General features: G+C 50.3%; 1 protein-coding gene across 1 annotated transcript; it reads left to right on the forward strand.

The window, feature by feature from the left end:
- The first annotated feature begins 6,208 nt into the window (after positions 1-6,208).
- Positions 6,209-8,935, forward strand: LOC119100974 (uncharacterized). The gene is made up of 4 exons (XM_037224206.1): positions 6,209-6,313; positions 6,917-7,073; positions 7,682-7,755; positions 8,032-8,935. The coding sequence occupies exons 1-4, from the start codon at positions 6,265-6,267 to the stop codon at positions 8,205-8,207; spliced, it is 456 nt and encodes a 151-aa protein (XP_037080101.1). The 5' UTR covers positions 6,209-6,264; the 3' UTR covers positions 8,208-8,935.
- Positions 8,936-22,810: the final 13,875 nt, after the last annotated feature.

Consider the following 22,810-nt stretch of genomic DNA (forward strand, 5'->3'; position numbering starts at 1 on the left):
ACACAAAGTTTACAGTTCTTCATTTCAGCTGGACCTCTCAAAGATTTCACCAGCAGACTTGAACGAAAAAAAGCTCTTGATGGGAGTGAATATTGAACTTTCTTTGGTTATCTATAAGAAATATAGTGCGCAAACAAAACTTTGTATTCTTTCACTGTGTGCGTGTCATTGATGGTTCATACTGATATCCAATGGCAACCCCTCATTGTTGTTTTTGACCAGATACCTCGACGCTGGGTGTAAATGTTTTATCCTAATTATTACCCACTATGGTGGCAAAACAAGGCACCGTGTGCCGAGCCGGGCACCATTACCACCTTGATAACCTTCTTTTCTATGCTACCAATCTTGCACGATATTCAGTAATGACCCCAAAACGACCGTGAGCTGCCTAATCGTAGCTCTCTAAACCCACAAAGGTAAGGAAATAGGATGATAGGGGTGCGCAGGCGAAGCAGGTACCTCACAGAGCCAGAGATGTCACGGTCCAAATTGGATGCTGCACGTGCTCATAGTGATGGGCTATGACTTTGGACCTATGCGGACCTTCTCAAAGCGAAGCCGCGGCTCGCTGACCTGGACCTTCGGTGGCCAAAGGTCGGAACGGTGTATACTCCCCCCCCTTCCTATCCAAAACCAGGGCCCGCTGACCTGAACCTTCAGTGGCCAAAGGTCGAAACGGTGTATACCCCCCTCCCCTCTCCAAAGCCAGGGCTCGCTGACCTGATTCCTCAGTGGCGAAATGTCGGAGCGGTGTATACCCCCCCCCCCCCCCTCCTATCCAAAGCCAGGGCTCGCTGACCTGAGCCTTCGGCGGCCAAACGTCGGAACTGTGTATTCCTCCCCCTCTCCCCCCCCCCCCCCTCCAAAGCCAGGGCTCGCTGGCCTGACTCCTCAGTGGCGAAATATCGGAGCGGTGTTTACCCCCCCCCCCCCCTTCCTATCCAAAACCAGGGCCCGCTGACCTGAACCTTCAGTGGCCAAACGTCGGAACGGTGTACCCCCCCTCCCCCCCTCCAAAGCCAGGGCTCGCTGGCCTTGATTCCTCAGTGGCGAAATGTCGGAGCGGTGTTTACCCCCCCCCCCCCTTTCTATCCAAAGCCAGGGCTCGCTGACCTGAACCTTCCGTGGCTGAATGTCGGAACTGTGTATTCCTCCCCCTCTCCCCCCAAGGCAATCAAATGGGGCGGCCCTGCATCGATGATTTAGCCGTCCGAGTGCAGGTACCCTGCTTGTCCACCGTCGGGTACTGGCATCTGATGGCTGTAAGCAAGGGTTGAAGATTACCGATTTCACTGGAAACGCTTCTGCGATAGTGCAGAACGGCGTCCTTCCTACGGGGGTGTGGATCGCCGGAACACCGCTGGTGAACGCGCAGCGTGCGCCGGCAAACATCCGCCCGGCTTTCCAGTCATACCGGGCCAATGAGGCGATCTCGTGACAGATGCGGAGCGCGTGGCGTTGGGCTGGCTGCTCAGGGGTGAAACATGCCCACCTCCTCTCGTCTTGATTGCCAATTCGTGTTCGACTGTCAGGAATTCATGCTGTGGAGAGCGGAGCACTGAAGCGGTGGTTCGTGCGCGTTTGTGCTTTATGGTGGTTGTGGTTATGAAAGGGTAAACCAACATTCACTGGTACATGCCAATATTTGATGTGTGAGAAGGGGATAGCCCCTCATATAATGCAGTTGCGCCATGCAATTGCCTGTAATCCAAATTTTGTATCACACGATGACCTGTGATGTATAAATGCACCCAATGTAAGCAGCAAATGCTGAAGTTAATGGGTGCAATGGCTTGGTATTGTATTTGAAATTTGTACTTTGACAGCGAGATACAGTATTTTTGTCATTTACGCTAAATCTTGTGCTTAAGCGGCGTGATTATTCAGGATAACGGGCTGACAACTTCATTATGGCAGAATAGAATGGCAGATTGTCCAAGTTTAGTGGAAGATAGTGACACAGAAATATTGTATTCACAATTCATGCCACTTTTTATAGAAATGTGCACAAGTGGAGTATCGTCCAGGGCCGTCCGAGGTCCACTCAGAACTCTCATTGCCGTGAAGAGCCAAGGTGTTTGTAGTTGCATGCAAGTACCGATTATCTATTGTGCAGCTTTTTTAGATGAAAGCTACCTTTTGGAGACATAGTTACCTAGTGTAGCCCAGGGAAAACATTTGTATTCTCCCTATGCCAAAAATCTTCCTAAACTTGCTTTTAGGGAGTACGGTCATAAAGACGCGGGAAAGAGAGATTTTTCAGTGCTCAAGATGGTCGGTTGTGATTGTAGCACACTATCTTCTAGCGGATCGACGACAGATAGCCGGCGCATTTGCTGTTCGGACACCCTGGCGGACACAGCGCCTTGCATTCGCACCGCAGTGACAGCATTTTACAGTCATGTGCGACGCACAAAACGGGCCATTGTGTGGTACAGTTCGGCAGCGCCATGACCTGTCGACACATCCACTATGCCAACTTTTGACCGGCACATCGGTTGACGACCAGGACCCCGACATTGGAAAAGAGACCACACCGGCGTCGCGGCGGCAATTTGTTTCCGCCGGTCCAACTCTGTCGAAGTTCCGTGCGGACACCTCTGCTGGAGAAACCGACGGTTCCTGAGCGTGTACTGTCCCACGGTGTCTGAGACGTCGCCGCCGGCGGGACGGCCGGGGGGGCAATGGGCGGCAGGCAATGTCACCGTGCCATCGCAGCTGTGCTGGCCCTGAGGCGACACTGCTGGCTCTGCGCAGCAGTGGCCGTCAGCATCACAACTTAGGTGCCTAGCACACTGCCTGGCCCTGCCTCTGGCTGCACTGGGGACGGCCAGCTTTAGGCGGACACCGTCGCGAAGGGTTCCGTACGCCAGATGAATGAAGTTATGATGCGTCCTCCGCCTCGGGTTGATGCTGGCAGTCCGGTGGCTGCACTGCACCCAGCAATGACTCTGTATATATATATATATATATATATATATATATATATATATATATATGCATATAAGCTTATTACTATTACAGGAAGGTTTACCTGAGCGAATGTACGTGGCCGGCCCATAGGCCAGCCACGGAACCAATGGTCGTGGATGGCTTATGGGCCAACCAAGCTTCTCCAGGAATGATTAACCCACAGTCCATGTCACTGGGTGGCAAGTTAACAGTGCTGAGCATCGCCGAATTCGTGGAGTGACCTGGGCGAAAATTATGTTGCTCGGGACACATTGCGTGTCGTTTGGACACGCTATGTGATATGATACAGGGTGATAACCAGGGTGATACAGGGTGATATATACAGACACGCATGATACAGGGTGATTGCCAAATATTCCCTCGCGAAGTTTGCCTACCACTGACAGGATCGAAATGGGCCGGAAGTTATGTGGGCTATTCTGAACGTCCCTTTTAAACTAAGGAGTCACGGTAGCTGCTTTCCACGCAGGTAGCAAATTTCCAAACACTAACGGACTATAAGCAACGTGCAAAAGATGAGGCGTAATTACAGGTAAGATGGATCTGAACAAATGCACGGTCACGCGGTCTACAGCAAAGCGGCTGCACTCGCCGCCTTAGCCGTGCTAGGCCCCACGAACGCGGAATGCGGGCTCGGGCAATCCGCCGACGCGGAATCGGCGGTAATGGTGACGCTCACCTCGGGCTCCGGCTTTTGGCTTTGGCTTTGGCTTTTGTACTGTGCACTTGGGTATGCTTTTTCCAGTAAGCATTCTTCGGGCTGAAAGAGGATTGCTTAAAGTGATAATATTTGGAGGTGGCCAGCCGACCCTTGACAGCGTTTCGAAGTTCAGGGTATGCCGGCCAGGTGGCCCTCCGAGGGTTTGAGTCCTTGTCGGCTCGGGTGTAGTTTTATCCTGTATCGGCTGTCTGAGATCTTCATCTTGACTTATCGAGAGACGACGGTAGATCTCGTACCTTTTTCTGAGAGAATGGCACATGATGGTCGATGAGGTCGTTCCACACAGACAGTCAGGCGTCATACTTCTCGGCAGGCGAGAGCGCGCTGCAGGCAGACGACCGGTCAGCTGTCGGCGGGTCGAGACAGGGATGTTCTTTACTCAGATGTTTCGTTGATCGCACGATGGTCCGACGAGGTGAGCGCCGAATCGAGCACCCGTTACTCGAGCGGTGACGACGTCGTGGTCACTGATGTCGCATGCGACGACGCGGGTCAAGTCGCAGAGATTGGGGGGACGTGTGATCCGATGCTCCACAAGCGATGGGTTGAGTTCTTTGAACTATTGGCAGGTATCGTGACCAGCTGACGGAGAGGCGGATCATTCAAGTAGGTCGAGGTACCGCTGGACACCGGGCTTGCCTGGCATCAACACGTCCAGGCTTAAGTCCCTCAGGAGATGCATTCCTTGCCCTTTGCCGACGACATGCGTGAGTTGATCGCGCAAGTGCCGTCCAGCGCAGGTAGCAACGGTCCATTTGGAGGCCTGCAGGCCGTGCCGAAGGTCGATTGTCAGCGTTGAGTGAAGTGGAGTGATCATCACTCCAGACGGGAGCCTTATGACGGGACAGCAAGTGTCACAGTTTGTAGCGTGTCTCTATAGATGATATGCACGCCACCGCCGTGAGTTCCACCGTCTCGTGTGACGTCACAGTAGCCCGGGAACAGCAGATATCTGTCGTCAACGGCTGCAGTCAGCCAGGTTTCACCCAGGCACAGTATATCGGCGTCATGCCTTGTAGAAGCAGGTTGACATCATCTAGAGACGGCATCAGTGACCGGACATTGAGATGCCCGACCGTGATCCGGGTGGCAGCGGCGGTGGCCGGTGGCTTCACCGCAGGCCCGCTGGCGGCAGCGCTCGCACGCACAGACAGCCGGGCAGGCACCGGCCGAGCGCGCTGGTATTGTGGCCCCGCTGACGGGCTAGCAACACGGGCGGAGCGACAGCAGCGCACCTGGCCACGACGGCTAGTGCGGGTGCCGCTCCTCGCTCCCCGTGGTGGCACGCAACCGCCCCTGCCGCCTTCCGGCCGGCCGGGCCGCGGCGGTCGCAGCTCCCCCAGGCCAGGCTAGGTGTCGTAGAACAACAGCGCAGGCGGAGTTGACCGATGTAGTGGGCAGTCCACCGATGACTTTGTTATATCTTCTCTCAGATTGGTGTAGCATGGTGTGAGCGGGCGTCACCTGACCCTTGGAGTGTCACAGGTGACGACTGTGGCGCAGACGAGGAGGACAAAGTGACGGCAGTTCCACACGAGGCTCAGCTCACAGCACATGACTGTCACTGCCACGAAAAAGCTGGCAATCTTGTACAGGTGCTGGCGCACTTTGCGCTCTCTTAGAGCTGTAAAAGAACGGCAAGGGCGGTAATGCGCGTTCTTTACAAAGTATGGGAGATAAACAAACGAAACAGGTCAAGGGCGGCTAGCACATATCCAGGCGCCGTGCTCCGTGGCAGATGGCATGCCCCGCACTTCCGTTGGTTTCAGCGAAGGAGGTATAAGACAACAGCCCAGTAACAAATATGTAAAAATGAGCTTTACTTCTCAAGACTGGTCATAGCCAGAGTTACTTGCGTGGCAAGGTTGGGTGCCGGTATGTAGACGGGCAGTGAATTTGTCGCTCAGATTGTCATGCGACCCTCACTTTCGTTTCTGGCATAATCCAGCGTAGCTTTCTCGAAAGGAAAGTGGTTTCGTGTTGAAACCAACGGTCGGATGGAATAATGGCGGGACGTTTGGGAAAAGGCGCCTAATTCTTCTCACACCAAGGGTAATAAGTATAATTGACATGCAGCAAAACCAAAGTTGCAATTAACCCGTTGTGCAATTAACACCGTTATAACAAGGTTAATTGCAGTTGAGAAAGGAAATTCGGATGCCAAAGTATGTGACACGACAAACATACTTAGTTTCACCGTGTCCATAAATGCACCCAGCGATTGCGCGAAAAGAACTTGGCAGCGAGTGCAACTTGTCTAACGAATTTACTCATTTGTGCAATTTACTCATTTGTGTACGCATGCTCTAATGCACTCATTCGTGCATTAGAGCATGCGCGAAATAATCGACAACACTTGACATGCGATTGTTGCAATTATTGAGACTTGTCCAACATCCACTGTTGTGGGGATTATTAAATCCCCGCTCCGCATCATGTCACGTCATACATTGTTTACAGCTCTATAGTCTTGGTATGCGCCAGATAACGGACATATTTCAGCCGGGACACGGGTTCTCGAAGTGTGTCAACAGATAAGCAGATACGCATAGAGTATGTAAGCGGACATGCGCGACCCCTTGCCAGCACTGCGGGTTGGGATCTCATCACAGCCAGGTGAGGACGCTGGTGAGGAGGCGTCCGTGGCTGACGCTTACCCCCGTCCGGCACGCATCCTCCCCCGCTCGGCAGAGTGGCGTGCGGCGCCGTCAGTGGGGTCCCGGTGTGTTCATCGCTGGCGGTGGGGTCTGTTGGCTGCAGGCCGTCCTTGCGAGTGGTGACCTGCCGGCCGGTGACCCAGGTCTGCCAGGACAGACCGGTCGACAGTGGTGCGAGTGACCCCGTGCGCCGCTGGGACTGCCGGCTGGTGGGGGAGTGACCGGGCCAGGGGCGCCGAGCTGGCGCCGAGCTGGCGCCAGTCGGTGTAGTGTGACCTGGAATTTTCGTTGAGGTACATTGCAATGATCGGAACAGAAACGAAACCTTAAAACGAGATGGTCCAGAAGATGGTCCAGACACCTTGTATGGCTGGGGATATGGTTTTGAGGCGAGATGTGTAGTACTCTTTTTTGACCGCTGTACCAGTGGTGTGCGAAGCTAGCTATCCTAATCATATTGTGTGTCGCGCGGTGCGCGAAAACGTCCTGTTCTGAACGTGTCGCGAATTTTGTTGTCTCAGCTCTGCCTGGATGTGAATCATTTGTGATTGGCCAACTGCAGTTTCAGAATTCGAGATGAAGGTGATTGCGTGCATTGTGCTGGCGTTGTCAGCCGCGGTGGTTGCCGGTGAGGGCTTCTATCCTGATTCGACCCATTCGGCACCCAGCGCGTACAGCAACTATAATCACTACGACTACCAGACGGCTCCTGAAGACGGGTGGGTCAATTTGCGTAGTTCTGCGCTCCTGCGCTTAGTTTGTCGTTATGGGGTTATCAGGGATACGGCAACTGTCGCTGATTGCCTCATGCTTGTCAGGATGTGTCTTTAAATAGTGTCTGACGGCGTCAGTCCACCTGCGATTGGACGCCCTTCTCGGGCGACGTGTGATGGATGATAACGTCGGCATGCTGGTCGAGATGCATACAAGACCACTTTTGCAGTGTGGGTCAAGTACAAAACGGAGGTGCATCGCGATGGAAAAACGGCAATATCAGGTATCCTCCTCTCTGGCAGGTGTTGCTGGGACAGGAACATATCCGAATGTCATGCTCAAGAGCTAGTCAAAATGATGTACTGCATTTCAAATATGTTTCCGCTATCGACACCTCAAAACTCATCAGCATCTAAAAACCAACATTTTGAACAAGGCACACCTGTCTAGCGAGCCCCCACCAGTTATGTATTTTAAGTTTGATTAGCCGTTGTTTTAGGTCTGAGTCCAGTTTGAAACTGACTGGACTACTCCAAATTGCTTGCAAACAAAAGGCCATCGTGAAAATGAATGTCGCGCGTGAGGCTTCGCGTTGACATGTCTGTCGTTTCAGCGTGTGGAGACGCCTGTTTGGATCCAACCGGCGCCAGGGACTCCTCGGAGGCCTGGGAGGACTAGTTGGCCCCGGTGAGACATCCTTTGCGCTCCTTCAGCCGGGAGAATTGGAGGTATTGTGAACTCTGCTGGTAAGCTTTTTTGGCAAGGTTGACTACCTTTGCTAACAGCAATGCAAGGCGCAGAGAACAGCGCTGTGACGCAGGACCACGTGGCAGTACGCTGCGTGGTTGGGTGGCTGTTTTTGTAGCAGTGTACGTCATCCCTCTTCGTGTGCTGTTCGCTTCAGTACAGGCCTGTTGCAATAGCGGATGGTCGCCTCACTAACGCCGCTGTCGGTGTCGACAGGCGTTCTGATTGGTGTGCTGCTTGCCATCATCCTGACTGCGGCTGGCCTCGGCTACATGATGGCCAACATCAACTCATCCGGCCGAGGTCTGGACACGGACGACTGGGAGGTGAACCACTCGGTCTGGCTGGACCAGCTGCAGCGGGACTTCGAGGCCTCGTGGTCGACGGATTAGGCCCCAGAGATGCACTGATTGCGCACGTCACCCCAGGAGTCTGTCAGCACTGTTCCCGTGTCCAGCCAGCGACGTCCACCCTGCTTTGCGGGCCGCATGATGCAGCGCAGCCTCGATTGTTCTTGTTTTCTCGTCTGAAAGGTAATCGAGAACCGAGTCAGAGGATCTTTCTTTATTCACTCTGCAGCCTCATGCACAACCTCTCAGGTCAGTTCATTGGGGCTACTGCTAGGGCTGTGGGCCGGGAATTCCGCCATTTTCAGAAAGTGTTTGCTAGATGTTTGCAGTGACCCTCCTCCCCCTCCCCAGTGCAATCCCAGCACTGTGCCACACTTCTGTCAGGCACGGATTCGTGTTGAAGTCAGCCTTGGGTGCGTTTCCCCAATGTTGATACGAAAGACTGTCACGGGCCATTTACCCGACCGTACCAAATGAGTTCAGCCATTTATGTGGCATTGATGATATGGCGTGGGTTGAATCCCCTTACTTTTACGAGGCAGCTGGCTTGTTATCTTGGCCAATTTCTCCTGCACAACTACTGCTTGTTATTGCGTTGTCATTTGGTCCTGTCAGTTCGTTGTTGTTATTTTTGCGATTATGAGCTATTGTTAACCAGGGGAAAAGATACAGGGAGCTTGTTGTTACGCCTGTGTTGTTGATAATTACCTTGATCTATATGATCTGTTGTTTAAGACGCTCATCGTGTGAAATACATTCCCATGAATGCATCGCTTGTACCGTACCAAATCATTAATCACGTCGATCGTTTATGGATATTCGAGGCGGAGGATGAACGAAAAATACGGTGCTTTCGAGAACGAACGCTTTCGGAGACCCTGCACACCACTAGGGGAACACTTGGTACACAGTTACGTGAAAATGCAGCATTGTGCAACATCGGCTTAAGAGTATACATTGTGCAACATCGGCTTAAGAGTATACATGTTGCCAACGGTACAACACAATGCAAGCCTCAATATATCAGAATCACTGCACATCCGTGATTTTCATCCGAGCGAAATACACGACGCCTTGAAAGGTGGCCTGGATGGGGTTTTCACGTAGGACTCGCTTAAAAGCAGTTCGCTTGTAGTTGCTTTGAGCACTGATGTCCTTCAGCAACTTGATTCCTAGCATTCTACCCATTGCAAGTCATACAACTTGTTGGCTTATCCAGTTATGTGTTGGGTAGCCTGGCACGGTACCGTGCATAGGTCGCTAGGATGTGGAAGCTAGAAGGGTTTCTTATCCTAGTGTAATTTTATCTGCAGTTTGAACATATTTAGAGCATTTGCATTTCTGCAGGCAACACAGATAATTCAATGTCCTGAGTGCAAAGGCGACATAAAGCCTGGTGCTCAGGGGCGTTACTTTGCATACTTTCGAGAGGCCTGACCCTCCCCAACACAGACATAAGCCCCTTTAGTCCTCTTCTACCCCTTCCCTCAATGCGCACGAGCAAAAAATGGAATACTGAGCTATGAAAAGCTGCCCAGTATTTCTGAACTACTGGTATACCAGGCGTCTAACTACATCGCCATCAATATCACGCTCATGTTGTGCCAAATAGCATCCCATGGGCGCCTACTAAATACGCCTACCAACTTTTTGTCATGCCAACTTTCCCGGGTGTTATGGCCGTCTGCAAACGTTGGCGGGTTTTTCATCAAAAAACTTAATTCAAACACAACTTCCTGGTGCCTGAAATTCTATTATTTCACCATGAAAACTCCCAACCGACAGCGTCGAAACACCAAAAAGCAATACCTCTCCTTTTTATGCAGCTTCTAGCACGTGCCGCAGCGTTGGTCGCACCACATTCCAAACGGTCACTACGGGAACATTAGTCACCAGCCCTAACCTGATGTATCCTTCCAATTATCTACACGTTCGTTGAAAAGGTCGTGCAGTCAGTTTCAGTTTTGCATATAAATACATCTAGGCAGGATACACGAGTTTTATAGCACCTCGTCTGTGGCCGTCAGGTAATATCGTTCCGCATAAGTATGTTTTCTGCACCTCGTGCCACCATCGGCGAACGAAAACATCGATTTTCGTGGAATGCAGTCAGTCGGTTTGCCTACACACCTAACATTTTGCAAATATTGCAATAACTTTAAGCTGACCTTCCCAGCAGCAAGCTGCTCTTAGCTGGGTGGACTTCCTGGACATTCAGCTCAAAACCAAGTATGAAAATGACCAGTTAATCGCACCCCCCCCCCCCCCCGCACACACACCTGTGTGCCTGTACAATCCTTACTAACACTGTGAACGAGTGGCAGCAACTTATTGAGCTTTTCTAGCGGGCTGTCATTAGCTGACTTTGGCTATGACTACCTTAAACGTTCTGATGTATGATTTGTCCTTGCCTTTTGCACAACACAATTCCTGCCGGCTGTGCACCACCTCTCCGCCTGCTTCTCAATGTTTGTTTCCTTTTTCTAGCTAGGAGTGTTGCGACTTGATTTTATGTTTTCTGGTGTTAACGCACGGTTTATTACGTCACTTGGATTGAGGGAGGAGCCACTCCTGGTTACCTGCTCTTCAGTAACGATATAGAAATAAAAAAGATAAAAGCTAAAAAACTACTCTCTTTCAGAGATATCTGCGTTTGTTAGATTGGGCCATTCCCGATGAGTCATATAGTGGCTTCACTGCTCAGGAGAAGAGCTAAAGTCGAGTTACAGACCAAACAACATTGGGAGGAGTTCGTGGAATGGTTCTTCTCCTGCCACAACCGTATGGCGTATGTCGGGTTATGGCGTGCCCTCCAGAGCAACTCGTCTGTCTATATCTCTCATCACCTTGTGTCTTTAAGTTCCAAGCGCTATATTGAAGTTAAACTGCCAAAAGTTGTCCATCATTACCCAATTGCCAGTGTTCCTACTGGTTCTCGCCACGTTTCCCTTCGTTTGCTGCGTGTGTTTGTTCCAGTTTTTTCCATAATTCACGCTGGACATGTCCTTCTCTTGCTTTGTCACCTTCGGCGTGCGATTTCTGCCCTCTGGCCCGCTCCACCAGCGGTACACAGCATCCAGCTGGCTTTCAACACGTTGAGCTGTGTTCACACGAGGGGTCCGGTGGCACTCAGCTGGAGTGGCAGCAGCGGACAACTGAGACGTCGTCGCCGTGCAGTCCAGTGTGGCTCTTCGTCCTCAGTCATCGCCCTGGGGCGTTGCCCGTATAACCAATGCCGCCCTCACTTCCGGCAGCACCTTTCGCAAACACCTTGTTTTGTTTTGTCTCCGAGCATGACCAGCTTGGCTGTGAATGGTGTAGTGAGGGGATGTATCATAGCTGAGATTCACACAAAGGTCGTGGAGACAAGTCTGTTTTGTTTCTGGGGAACAGCTGTTATGAACAGACCAAAATATAAGTTTCCTCTTACACCTGCTAAACCCAGTTCAGGTACAAACAAAATAATTGGACGGATGTCCTACAGCGCAAGCGACAGCAGCGATGCTCAGTTTTTCCAGGCATACCACCAGGGGGGGGGGGGGGGGGCGGGTAATTTCGTCAGGGGAGGCGCCATACGTCACTATGGTGGCCACTGAGGCTTGGTGTCAGCAAGATACAATTCATCATGTCTTTGGAAGCGAGCCAAATGTGAAATAAACCACGGGCGCGTTTCACCGCACAATGTTTCATTTGTATCTTTCTATTAAACAATAACGGACAGAAGCGTTGCCGGATTTTCCCGGGGTCTTTCAAACGTGTTCAGGAGACAGTGAAATGAACGCCAGCGTAAAAAGGAGCAGGGTAAAAAATTGCATTGAAATGCCTTACCCCTGTTCGCCTGAGGAATGTTCTCCATTCCTTAGAATTCTTCGGCGAAAAATATGTGTACAATAGCTTCAAGCATGTGCGCGTTCTGAGCCTTCTACCGTGATTCTACCGCACAGCCTACTACTGAGATGCTACCGTGGTCTCGATCCCACCGACCGGCAGCTGTGAGTGGTGCCTGGTGACGCTGGCCGCCTTGCCTGGCCCCTGCTGTCCCCGCGCCAGATGAGCCGCGCGCCGGCAGCGGCGCCGGGCGTCAGGCAGTGCCAGTGGTAATTTCGGTGGGGGCACGGCGGCCCCGGCCGGCCGTCACCTGTCGTCTGGCCACCACCTCCGTCTAGACAAGTCCTCGCCATTAGCCGTGGAACCCAGCCGTCAGCTGGCCGCGCTCGGTGAAATCGGCATTCACAGCTGGCTGGAGACCCAGTCTGCCCGGCTTTTCAGACAGCATCCGTCTATGTATATCGATTCAAACTAGGGGCACGCCATTCACGTACGACTGGCCAAGATTGTGCTGGTTTCGCACAGATATCCTCACACAGCTTACGCTATTCGGGTCTCGATATCTGGTGTACAGGACAATGCCAACAGGGCAATGTGTGGGCAATGAGTCCCAGGTCAGTCATGGGCGCATTTGCTGATAGAGCCATAGATGGGACCACGGATGTTAAAGGGACTCTTACACTGGTCGGGGTCCTCCTGACAATGCAAGGCTATATGAGAAATAGCGATGCTAGGCTGGCATTTACAATGAGACAATGGCCAGGTCGTTTGTCAGTCGGAAGCCCCAGTACCGAACGAGGGGTACTCCGCACCGTGTCAGCCAGGACCCGACAAGCCAGATTAGTGTCTCGGTACTAGTAATTGGACTTCCTGCGCCGGTAAGGAATCCTTTTGCATCAATCAGTGTCCTTGCGTCGATCTGGCGTCGGATGTTCCGGTCAGAGGGCCTGCCGCATCATCAGGGGCCGGCATGCGATGAATCCATCTGAGGATCTCCGCAGGGGTGTAAAAGGCAGGCCACGGCCTCACAATCTCCCCTCCACTAGATGTCTCAGTCAACAGATTTAGTCTGCTCTGTTTTCATTGCTGGAAATTTCCATTCTTTAGTATTTTGTCAAGCAAACCTTTACTTGAGCAGCATTGTGGTCATGGCCAGTGAGTAAACCCCAGAGAACATAGTCTTTGTGATAAACTTAGCTATTTCCTAATATTTTGCTATCACCACGGTGGAAATATTATGGGAAGGAGCCATCACTAGTGGGCTCAATTCAACATTGGGGTGGGGTAGGGCTCCCGAAATAATTTAAAATGACACTCCTGCATCATGCACGACAAGCAGCATAGGTGTGGTTATATTTGTTTGTTGCCTAGTGTGCTGAAGGCTATTTTACCTCACTGACTTAATCAGTGCCAATGTAAGCATACTGCTGATGGAAGTGTTGTTATGATGTACTAGCTTATTTGTTTTCATGATCTGAAATCCAGATTTTTACAACAGCGTAGGTAAAATAGATAAGAATTATTATAGCTAAATACGTTAACCTTTCCCTGATTCGCCGCGCTTCAGAACGTCGACTAAGAGGGGGATGATATATCCGTCATTTCCAAACTAAGGAAGACATAGCCTCACGTAAAAAACGAAAGTGGACTGCTCTCAATGAGATATCGCGTGTTGTACTAAATTCCATGTTGCCACTTGGCCCCATTAGGCCAAGTCCCCTATAAAGCTTTCATGCAAATCGGACTGCTTCAGCTTTGCGTCCTGATGTACACAAAATCATATTGCGTAGCGACGGGGAATATAAAAATGTATGTCTTGTTTCATTTTGAGGGTGCTTTGCTTCGCCAACTGTTTGTTCCTCTCATCAAGAATCGTGATAGCCACGCCGAAAAATTGTCCCCGTTCACATTTTGGTGACTTGTAGCCAGTTTCTTCAACAGAAGGGTCTAGATTATTGATGTCAGTCGTGCATTTTTGGCGTATAATAATATAATTTAGTTCCTAACGCAAAAATGTGCGATTTACAGCTAAAACTTGTGTCGCAGATTATGCTACTGACCTTAGAAGTTTTTCTATTGAAAGACAAACTGCTGAAGTGGAAAGCCTAAACATCATGCAACAACAAGGGACGTCATTTAGACAAGAAGCCTTGGTTTGGGCCTGGTAAGATCAAGGACTGGGCAAAACTGTTGGGTCAAGCATCTTATTTTGCAAAAACATTAAAATACATATCCCTTGTCATAAGCTTGCGTGGCTATCACTACACGCGCTTTAATATATTTTGCATGCATGCACGTTGCATCCCAGAAACACTTTCAAAGTGAGATATGGGTAGTTCATTGTCCGCGGTGCCTACCCAGGGTGGAAACGGAATGTTGCAACATAAAACGCCAAAGCGGTAGCTGGAAAACATTTTCTCCCAGATCGTAATCTAAGGTGGCAGCTATGATTTCGAACCCGACAAGCGAAAATCTGTATTTTGCCCTCTTAATCTTTGGCAAGTCGGGTTAAGGTAACGCATGCTCAAAACATAAGACGTTTATTTTTGGCTTACAATATTATCTACAGCTCGGTGGTCGTTGTCATGCCAACGAGACGCACAAACCTACGCCACAACAAAATGTACAAACTGCGACAAAGGTCACTTCACAGTTTTCAGAACATGGCTTAATGTGCATCTTGTAGAATCCCAAGTGCACGTAAATACTTAGAGTGAGGTTACATTTTTGCTTCAGAAACTGACCGCACTGCTGTGCCGGATAAGTTTTCACTTGTCTGACTCGAAATGAAAGTAGCCATATTAGATTACCATTTGGGATATAATTATCTCCAGCTGAACGTATCAAGCTTGGATTGCAACGCAGCGCTGATCAGGATATGTCAAAAAAGGAAGAGCACTATTGGGAGTGTTTACGATAGCTGGAGAGAGTGGTGACAGTACGTCGTCCACAAGGATTCTGTGAGATGTCACTGGCCGCCGACTCGCCGATAGTGGCATGCACCCATCTCTCGGCAATGTCATTTAGTTGCCTCGACCGCTGCGTTTTTGACATCGACGAGCTGTGTTTGTAAGTTTACGTGCTACGTCATAAACAGAAGCACGTGCTGTAGCTCTGTGTGGCTTTGTGCAGATTCGGGTAGAGCTAGGGGCATGATTTTAAGGCAATGTTGTCCATAACTGATGATTTCGGTGGAGGTAGCTATCTTTCATTTATCAGCTTCTTCAAGTGCTCAGTCCTACCCTGAGGTGTTCCTCCTACGGAGACGTTTTATTTTGCACAAAAATTTTGGGCAAGATGATGCGAATAGTAACTGCGTGGTGCCTGTGCTTACCAAGCATATGCAGGGCATTGAAGGTGTGACAGTCAGACATCAGCGTTCAGGAGGAATGAGCCATTCACTGATACAAACATACGCAACTTGATGCGCTGATCACTGGAAACAGATTTCTTCTGCGTGCATCATCATTGCAAACAGGTGTCTACTTGTGATTTTTATGTAGGCTAATTGATGCCGTATGATGTAGCGATGCACAAGTTGTGTGCAGCGGTGTTATCCAAATGAAGGCAAGCTTAAAGTACAAGTATTTGTTGTCTTAAGCTATTTTATAACCGATGACACACCACTCTACTTTCACCCACGGTAGGCCATGCAAACGATGACGCTGTCCATACCTCACTTTGAGAATTTCCTGGAATACAACTTGCATGAACGCAACACAATATGGCAAGCGTTATGACAGCCACACAAATTTCTCTCTAGTGAGATGTATTTTGATATTTAAGCAGCAGGCAGTCTTGCCTTAGGTTTGGTCTTGTCATGCCCCAGTCAAGGCTCCTTGTCTAAAGGATGTTTGTGTTAGTTGCAGCTGTTGCATGCTGTTTATGCTTGTCACTTGAGCACTTCGTCTTTCAATAAGTAAAAATCCCAAGATCATTATCATATTCCATGATACACATCCTTGTGTTGACTGCGTCGCGAACTTCACCGAGGTTTTACCAAAGACGAGCCATGTCGTACATTAAGTGCCTGGATTGGAGAAACTTTTGCAAGAGTGCAGCATAGTTTAACCTATATGTCCTCCTTGCACTGTTCCATTCTGGCAATAAAATTGGGTAGAGGTTGACGCGTCGGTCAACCAGCCCTCGGAGGATTCCCGCTCCGCTGCTGCTGCCGGAAGCGGTGCAATGAATGCACGCTGCGTGTCGCTGCCCGAAACATACCGCCAGGATGAGGTCACCCACGGCGCAGAGTTCCGGCTCCGTGGCACTTCAGCGGAGAGAAAGTGGAAGCACACAGCGCCGCACCGGTCAACATTGGCTGATCGCAGAGAGATGCTAGCCTGACTCTCCTCCAGCGCTGCAAATCAAACAAGAGGGCGGGCGGCAGCTGCCGGTTCGGGCGCCGCCTTTATTCCAGCACTGTTGACTCCCGGCACCTGACGTTGGTGTGCGAAATACTTGCCTGCAGAATGTGCCGCGTCTCCCCTCGCCCACTCCGCCTGTGGAGTGACGGGGCAGTTTTGCTACCCGAGCCCGCGGGCGGCGCGCGGACGATCTCCACAGGCCTGTGTTTCCGGTCCGGCGGAAGCCCGCGGCTGTGGAGCCGACGGCACCGAGATTGCTCGTGCCGCCCGCGCCGTCCCGGTCCGACCAAAGTCAGGCTGGGTTGTGTAGCCCCACCCATCCAAACCCACCAAGCCCAGCCCAGTGCTTTTCTACGTTGCTTTTTGTGTTATTTATCACAGTGTTCTTTATTCCAGCATCACAGTAATTATGGCGACGGACTAATGCGCAAGAAATTAAGGCTTTGTGCGACATTTTGTAAGTTGCCCTTCGTGATATTTCATTACGGAACATTGGTGATTGGGGCAAGCAACATTCTCGGCCTCAGTCAGCAATGAAGAGGGCAGGGTTCTGCAAAATGATGTAAACAGACACCCTTCTCACAAGGCACAGAAACTGAACCTCTTAAAAACTGAGGCAAACACCCTATTTTAAGCCGTCTACTCCCGCATCATTTCCGCTAAGCATTCACGACAAAATCTTGCATGCATTAGCGCCTTCTGCCCTCCATTTCCCTACACACATACACTCATTGTGCGCCTAGAAATCCTTACTTTGCTATCGGGGGTTCTAATGCCACTGTTTTCTGGTTGAAATGCTGATACCCTTTATTGTTTCACAAGCTTTCAATCACAACCTCTGATTATGATTGGAGTTATGATCTCCCATTTCAAGCGTTTCGTAACCATGGAAATAAGCAGGGAGCACGTCACTTATTTTACGGCGTTGTTTTCCAGGGAATCAAGGCAACTTCCCACGCTACTGCTTGCGTGATGCGAATCATTCCAGTTAGAAAATTACTCAGCTGGGGTACCCGCTCACCGTGTTTAACATGTTTCACATGCACGCGGATCAGCCATATGACGGCTGTGCTCAGAAGGTGCCTAGTCTGGTCTTTCAGTGGCATACGTCATATCATATGACATGATATCAGACTATATCATCGACAGCACAAGTCATCGCTTCCAAGAACACATCTGTTATTGCAACGAGTGAACAATCTCGAATGGCAGGCGCCGCACGCGCTCCGTCGGCCGGCCGCCGTAATGATATCTTGTTCGAAGGACATTTCGGTTATAGGATATTTGACGGACCGTACATCCATGTACATCCATCAGCGCACCGTAGCTAGATAATGCATGATTTTGAGGTGCCCTGCGTGCCTTCATTTTCAAGTGATTACTCTGTTCCAAAGACGTCTGCAATTACACACCCTCCGCCCGGAACCCGCTGATGGAGTCACATCGCACCGTTTTGTGTTATGGTGGCCAGCGCTGTGGTGCGTCTGTTAGATGTCAGCTGATTCAACCCGCTGTGTATCTGTTCTGGAACGCGGGAGAACAATGAGGCATGCTGCAATAGCGCCATGCTATACGGAAGAGACATGCGCACACATTGTGATGAAGTGCCTCAAGTCAGGACAGTTGACCTGTATGTACGAGCAGTCATCTCCAGTTTTCTTCTCGAGGGCCTTAGCCGTCTCAGTTTTTTCCCCAAGTTGTGTGTTTCCCCAATTAGCCCCGGTTAGATGTCATGCTTGATCCGCCTAACACTGGGTTGAAGGGCATCAAAAGTGCGCAGTGTCGTCATTGTCGAATTTCTCTGAGCAGGAGACATGGCAGTTATATTACTGTGACGATTTGATGCTATCCAAAGGTGCCAGTTTTGATGAGCGACAGAATGCATTTAAGATGGTTCAGGCTGCAAGATGATCATTTATTACTTGCTTATAATGCAACGCCTTTTGTGAAACACCTTATATCGGTCAATCGTACGTACCCAAAATAAAAATGGATGCTGTTGCTCGCCTTTTGCATGCGTATCATGTTAAAACACTTTTGAACGATTACTTGCATTGTTGTGATATTTGTGATGTTGTAATATTGCTCTCCCTAACAGCGTGTCATCTTGTGCGAAATATAGGAAATATTGCAGAAATATGGCAGCCTTTTTAGAAGATGCTCATTTTGGATTATCAACACTCACAAGGCTCAAAAACGAACAGGACCTTGCTCAAATACGATCCAGTGATGATTCCCATCGTAGCTGTGACCTGGTACGCATCGTTGAATGTTTGCGTTTAATTCCTAGGTAAAACAGAGCATTGCCAGCATCAGCCATATCCGTTCACTTCGTGGAAAGTCAGACATTTTTGTAACCGTTGCAGACTATACTAACAACCGACCTATCCGTGCCCAACCGACGCCGACCAACGGTAATGACCGCAGACGCGTGACGTCGGCCGCACTTCTATCCGCGGCCGCAGGTGCGGTGCTCCATCCCAGCTGGGGCAGGCGGCCGCCGTCCAGAGGACTTTCCTCGAAGCGGCTGGCGCGCAATTACACGTTCTGACCGCCAGCCTGCCCGTCCTCGCCGCTTTCTCTGCGGAGCGGCGCGGTCAGCTGGCCACGGGGTGTGGCGCACGCGCGCGCCGTCCTGCCGCTGTCGGCCCGGCTGTCGCCGGTCCCCAGAGCGGACGCTCGCCGACGGAGAGCGGCGACCCTATTACCGGCCAGTCTCATGGCCAAAAGAAACCCGGGGCAAGAATAATCCGCTACCGGATTGCGTAGCAAGGTCCGTGCGCAGGACGCCGTGGGAATGACTAGAAAGGGACAGTGGTTTCTCCAACCACAGTGCGAGGCGGGTTTGGTCAGTGGAGCTGCCACCCTTGTGCCGCACTGCAGATTGAGATGTTGAATACCCGTCCGCACGCAGTCCAAATTTCAGTGTTCCCTTCCCGCGAATTAATCGAAAATGACTGTGTCATGCTTGCTAGACAACTTATAATCATAGGCACCCAGTAGAGCGTAGGTAACCGACGTTAATTAAAATAAGAGGAGCCAAAAACGGAGAGCCTTCAGGTATTTTCTCCGCAAGCATTTCGTCAATGCGCAGTAGAGTATCTAGCATATATGAAACTATTTAGATCATTTCTAAATTTTCTCACCTTGTGCAATCGTAATTCACTTAATATATAACATTGTTTTATGTTTTACAATCGCCGGCTAACTCACCATGTGTTGGTACGCTTATGAATGGCCTGGCTCCGGGAGTAAAATCGGCTGCAAGCTTTGCCTAGCCGAATGGACTTTTTGAGGTACCAGTTCAAAATCAAGGATCAAACTGATTAAGTGATCCCTTTCCCGGCTTATGCGATTAATATGCTTTATCGGCGCTGAATAAGTGCTTACAATTTTTAGGTGGTTCTTCGCGGGCCGTCACATGCCAGCATGGCCTATGACTGCTTTAAGGCGCCCTTTATGCGACCTTGCATGCCAATCGCATAATACTGATCATGCCAGGACTGTGTCGCGTCTTCTTTTGCTTCTGTGCCTTTGCTTCCACTTCTTAGGTGGAGTGCAGCGAAATTGTATGTTTTCTGCGGTTAATGTGCGGCTAATTGGGTCGCTTGGATGGAGGAAGGGGCACTTCTAGTTACTTGTTCTTGGATAACGAAATAAATTAAAGTTCGACGCGTTCGTTTCGCGTTGGCTTCCTTCTCCTTGTTTTCAAGCATTCCATTAAATTTACAGAATTTTCCCTTGTGCGTATGATCAAGTGCATGCATCATCGTGCCATCAAGTGCATTGCCACCAACTGGCTGGAGAAAGAGGGAAAGGCGAAGGCACTTCGGGTTCATTAGTTTTACACAACACCGTGGAGGTAATGGGAAAATGAAGATAACTTCGGACGCGACCTCTCGCCTCTCGCCTTCGGGGCTCCTTGTATGCGGCAAGTTAGAAGACAAACATTCTCAGGTCGCATATGTATGTACCTAACTTACCTAAAATCCAGGTCAGAATTCTGTTCAAAAGAAAGACCTATCAGTTCTAACTGCATGAGCAATGAATAAGTTCGAGTTGAGCCCACCAAAAATCACTATTTTTGCGAGTGCCAAATCATTTGGGGGGGGGGGGCTGCAAGCCACCGCAGTTATTTCTATTTACCCAAAGATTGATCGATCCTTCGGATTCATGCCCGCTCCAGTTACGTTATGGAGCTATTGCTTGAGGTCCGCGAGAACGAATTTAGCGCATCGCATTATAGCGGGCACATTTACGATGTTAGATCAACCCATCTTCTCTCTCTCCCTCTCCCTCTCCCTCTCCCTCTCCCTCTCCTCTCCTCCCTCCCTCTCCCTCATCCGCTCCTCCTCTCCCTCTCCCATCTCCCTCTCCCTCTCCCTCACCTCCCTCTCCTCTCCCTCTCCCCCCTTCATCTACACCTCTTCCCTCTCCCTCTCCGTTCCCTCCTCCCTTCATCCTTCTCCTCTCCTCATCCCTCTCCTCTCTCTCTCCCTCTCTCTCTCTCCTCTCTCGTCTCCTCTCTCCTCTCCTCTCTCTCTCTCTCTCTCTCTCTCTCTCTCTCTCTCTCTCTCTCTCTCCCTCTCACTCTCGCTGCATCCTTCTCTGTCGCTCCCGCTCATTTCTCTCTCCCGTTATAACGTCCTAGTCACGGCACGTCGATTTTCACACTTGACTGATGGACCCGCCCTGATAAATCTGGTCACGTCGACAGCGTCTGCTGGCTGCTCCACCTGCTACCTCAGACACAACCTCCTTCGGACCGGGACCGAGACCCGCGCGGCCCGGCGCCCACCACCGCGCCTGTCCGTCCGCCCAGTGCTGACGGACGTCTGCTCAGACGCGAGCTCGCCGCGCCCCCAGGGCGGGACCCGCCGACCAGCGCTGGCCACTGATTGGCTGACGTGCTGGTGGGGCGAGGCACGCTTCATTGTTGCACGTTTGTCAGTGTCAGCTGTTGCGTAGTGATGCGCGTGCCGGCGTATTTATTTCGGTAGACATGAAAACGCCACTCCTGGCAAGAATGCGCTTCAGAGGTAACAAATTCCATAAGTTTTCTCGCTGCACACCGTAAATATGCATTAAACGCAGAAGTGGCACGCATGAAAAAGTTGTCGACATATCAGCGAAACGGAACAGGATAAGAACGAGTCAAGAGAAGGCAAATTAAAAAGCTATAAGATATTGAGAAACGTGTTTAAGATAACGTACTGTGGAAAAATTGTTGGCTTTCTTGTGCATGGGCGAATTCATGACTATTATATCGCGGGGACAATCCGAATTATAGGGATGAGACTGTGATCCAGACGAGACGGCCTGCACTGAAAATGACATTTTGAATTAGGAATATTTCAAAGAAATAATTTTGTATACAAAATGGGGGGCGGGAAACACACACATGAACATGCGGTACATGTAATGATAGAGGTAAAAATCACGTTTTCCATTTCTTTTCCGAAGGGGACCCGCAATCACTGACATAAAGAAAAGATGTTTCTTTCCTTCCTTACCCCAATTGCTATATAAAGCTCGGCTCTTGTCGTCCCCCCCCCCCCCCCCTTGCCTCCGCTTTCCACCCAGTACTGGCCAGCGTCATCGTCATCGCTCCGCGTGAAACACCTCTGTGTTCCCCTGAATGTGAAACACTCAAAGGCGATCTACGGCCGGCGCACGCGGTGGACGGCAATCGACGATTCCAAGAACGCACGCGGCACATCATACAGATACGCCAAAAAAAAACACAAAAAGCTATGCACTTTTATACTCAGAACTGCACAAGGACCAACCCTTTTGAAGCTTCGTGTCGCTGCAGGACACAATCTAGTAAATGTTAGCATGTAAAACTGAAAATTTCCATATTCAGGAAAATTTACGTTTTTAAGCGGACGTAATGGGGTCAAATATCAGCCTGACAGCTAAAAAGATTACTTATCGCGAGATATCGTTGAGAGCAATCCACGGCTGTCTTTTGCTAAACTTAGCTTTTAACTTAGCTCAGCCCACTTCACGAAAAACAGCGAATCAGGGCGAGAGTTATTAATCACTTGCGTTCTCCCTTTCAAGTCACCGGCCATGCTCATGTGCACTGAGTACGCGCGCACTTAACTAACAACCTCAGGCTGCAAGGGTGTAACATAGTATTCAGTTGAAGTCTCCCCACACGTAGACTCCAGTATTCACAACTTTCCAAGGAATGTGAGCAAATCCACGAAAAACCCTTTGGTGACATATTTTTGCGGTGCGTTTTATAGATTTTAACTGTTCAGACCTCCCGCCAACTCAATATGTAAAACACGTCCCTGTCACGTTATCTGCGTTGAGTGACATCCCGAATGCCACCCGCCGCACGTCCTGTGGCGCGCACTAAATACAGTCATGTACAAACGCGAAGGTCCAACACGTCGGGTTTATTCACCCTCACCCGAACACCTTGTGATGGGAACTGGC

This window comes from Pollicipes pollicipes, unplaced genomic scaffold, assembly GCF_011947565.3.
Source record: "Pollicipes pollicipes isolate AB1234 unplaced genomic scaffold, Ppol_2.1 Scaffold_4881;HRSCAF=5763_pilon_pilon_pilon, whole genome shotgun sequence".
Classification (NCBI taxonomy): Eukaryota; Metazoa; Arthropoda; class Thecostraca; order Pollicipedomorpha; family Pollicipedidae; genus Pollicipes; species Pollicipes pollicipes.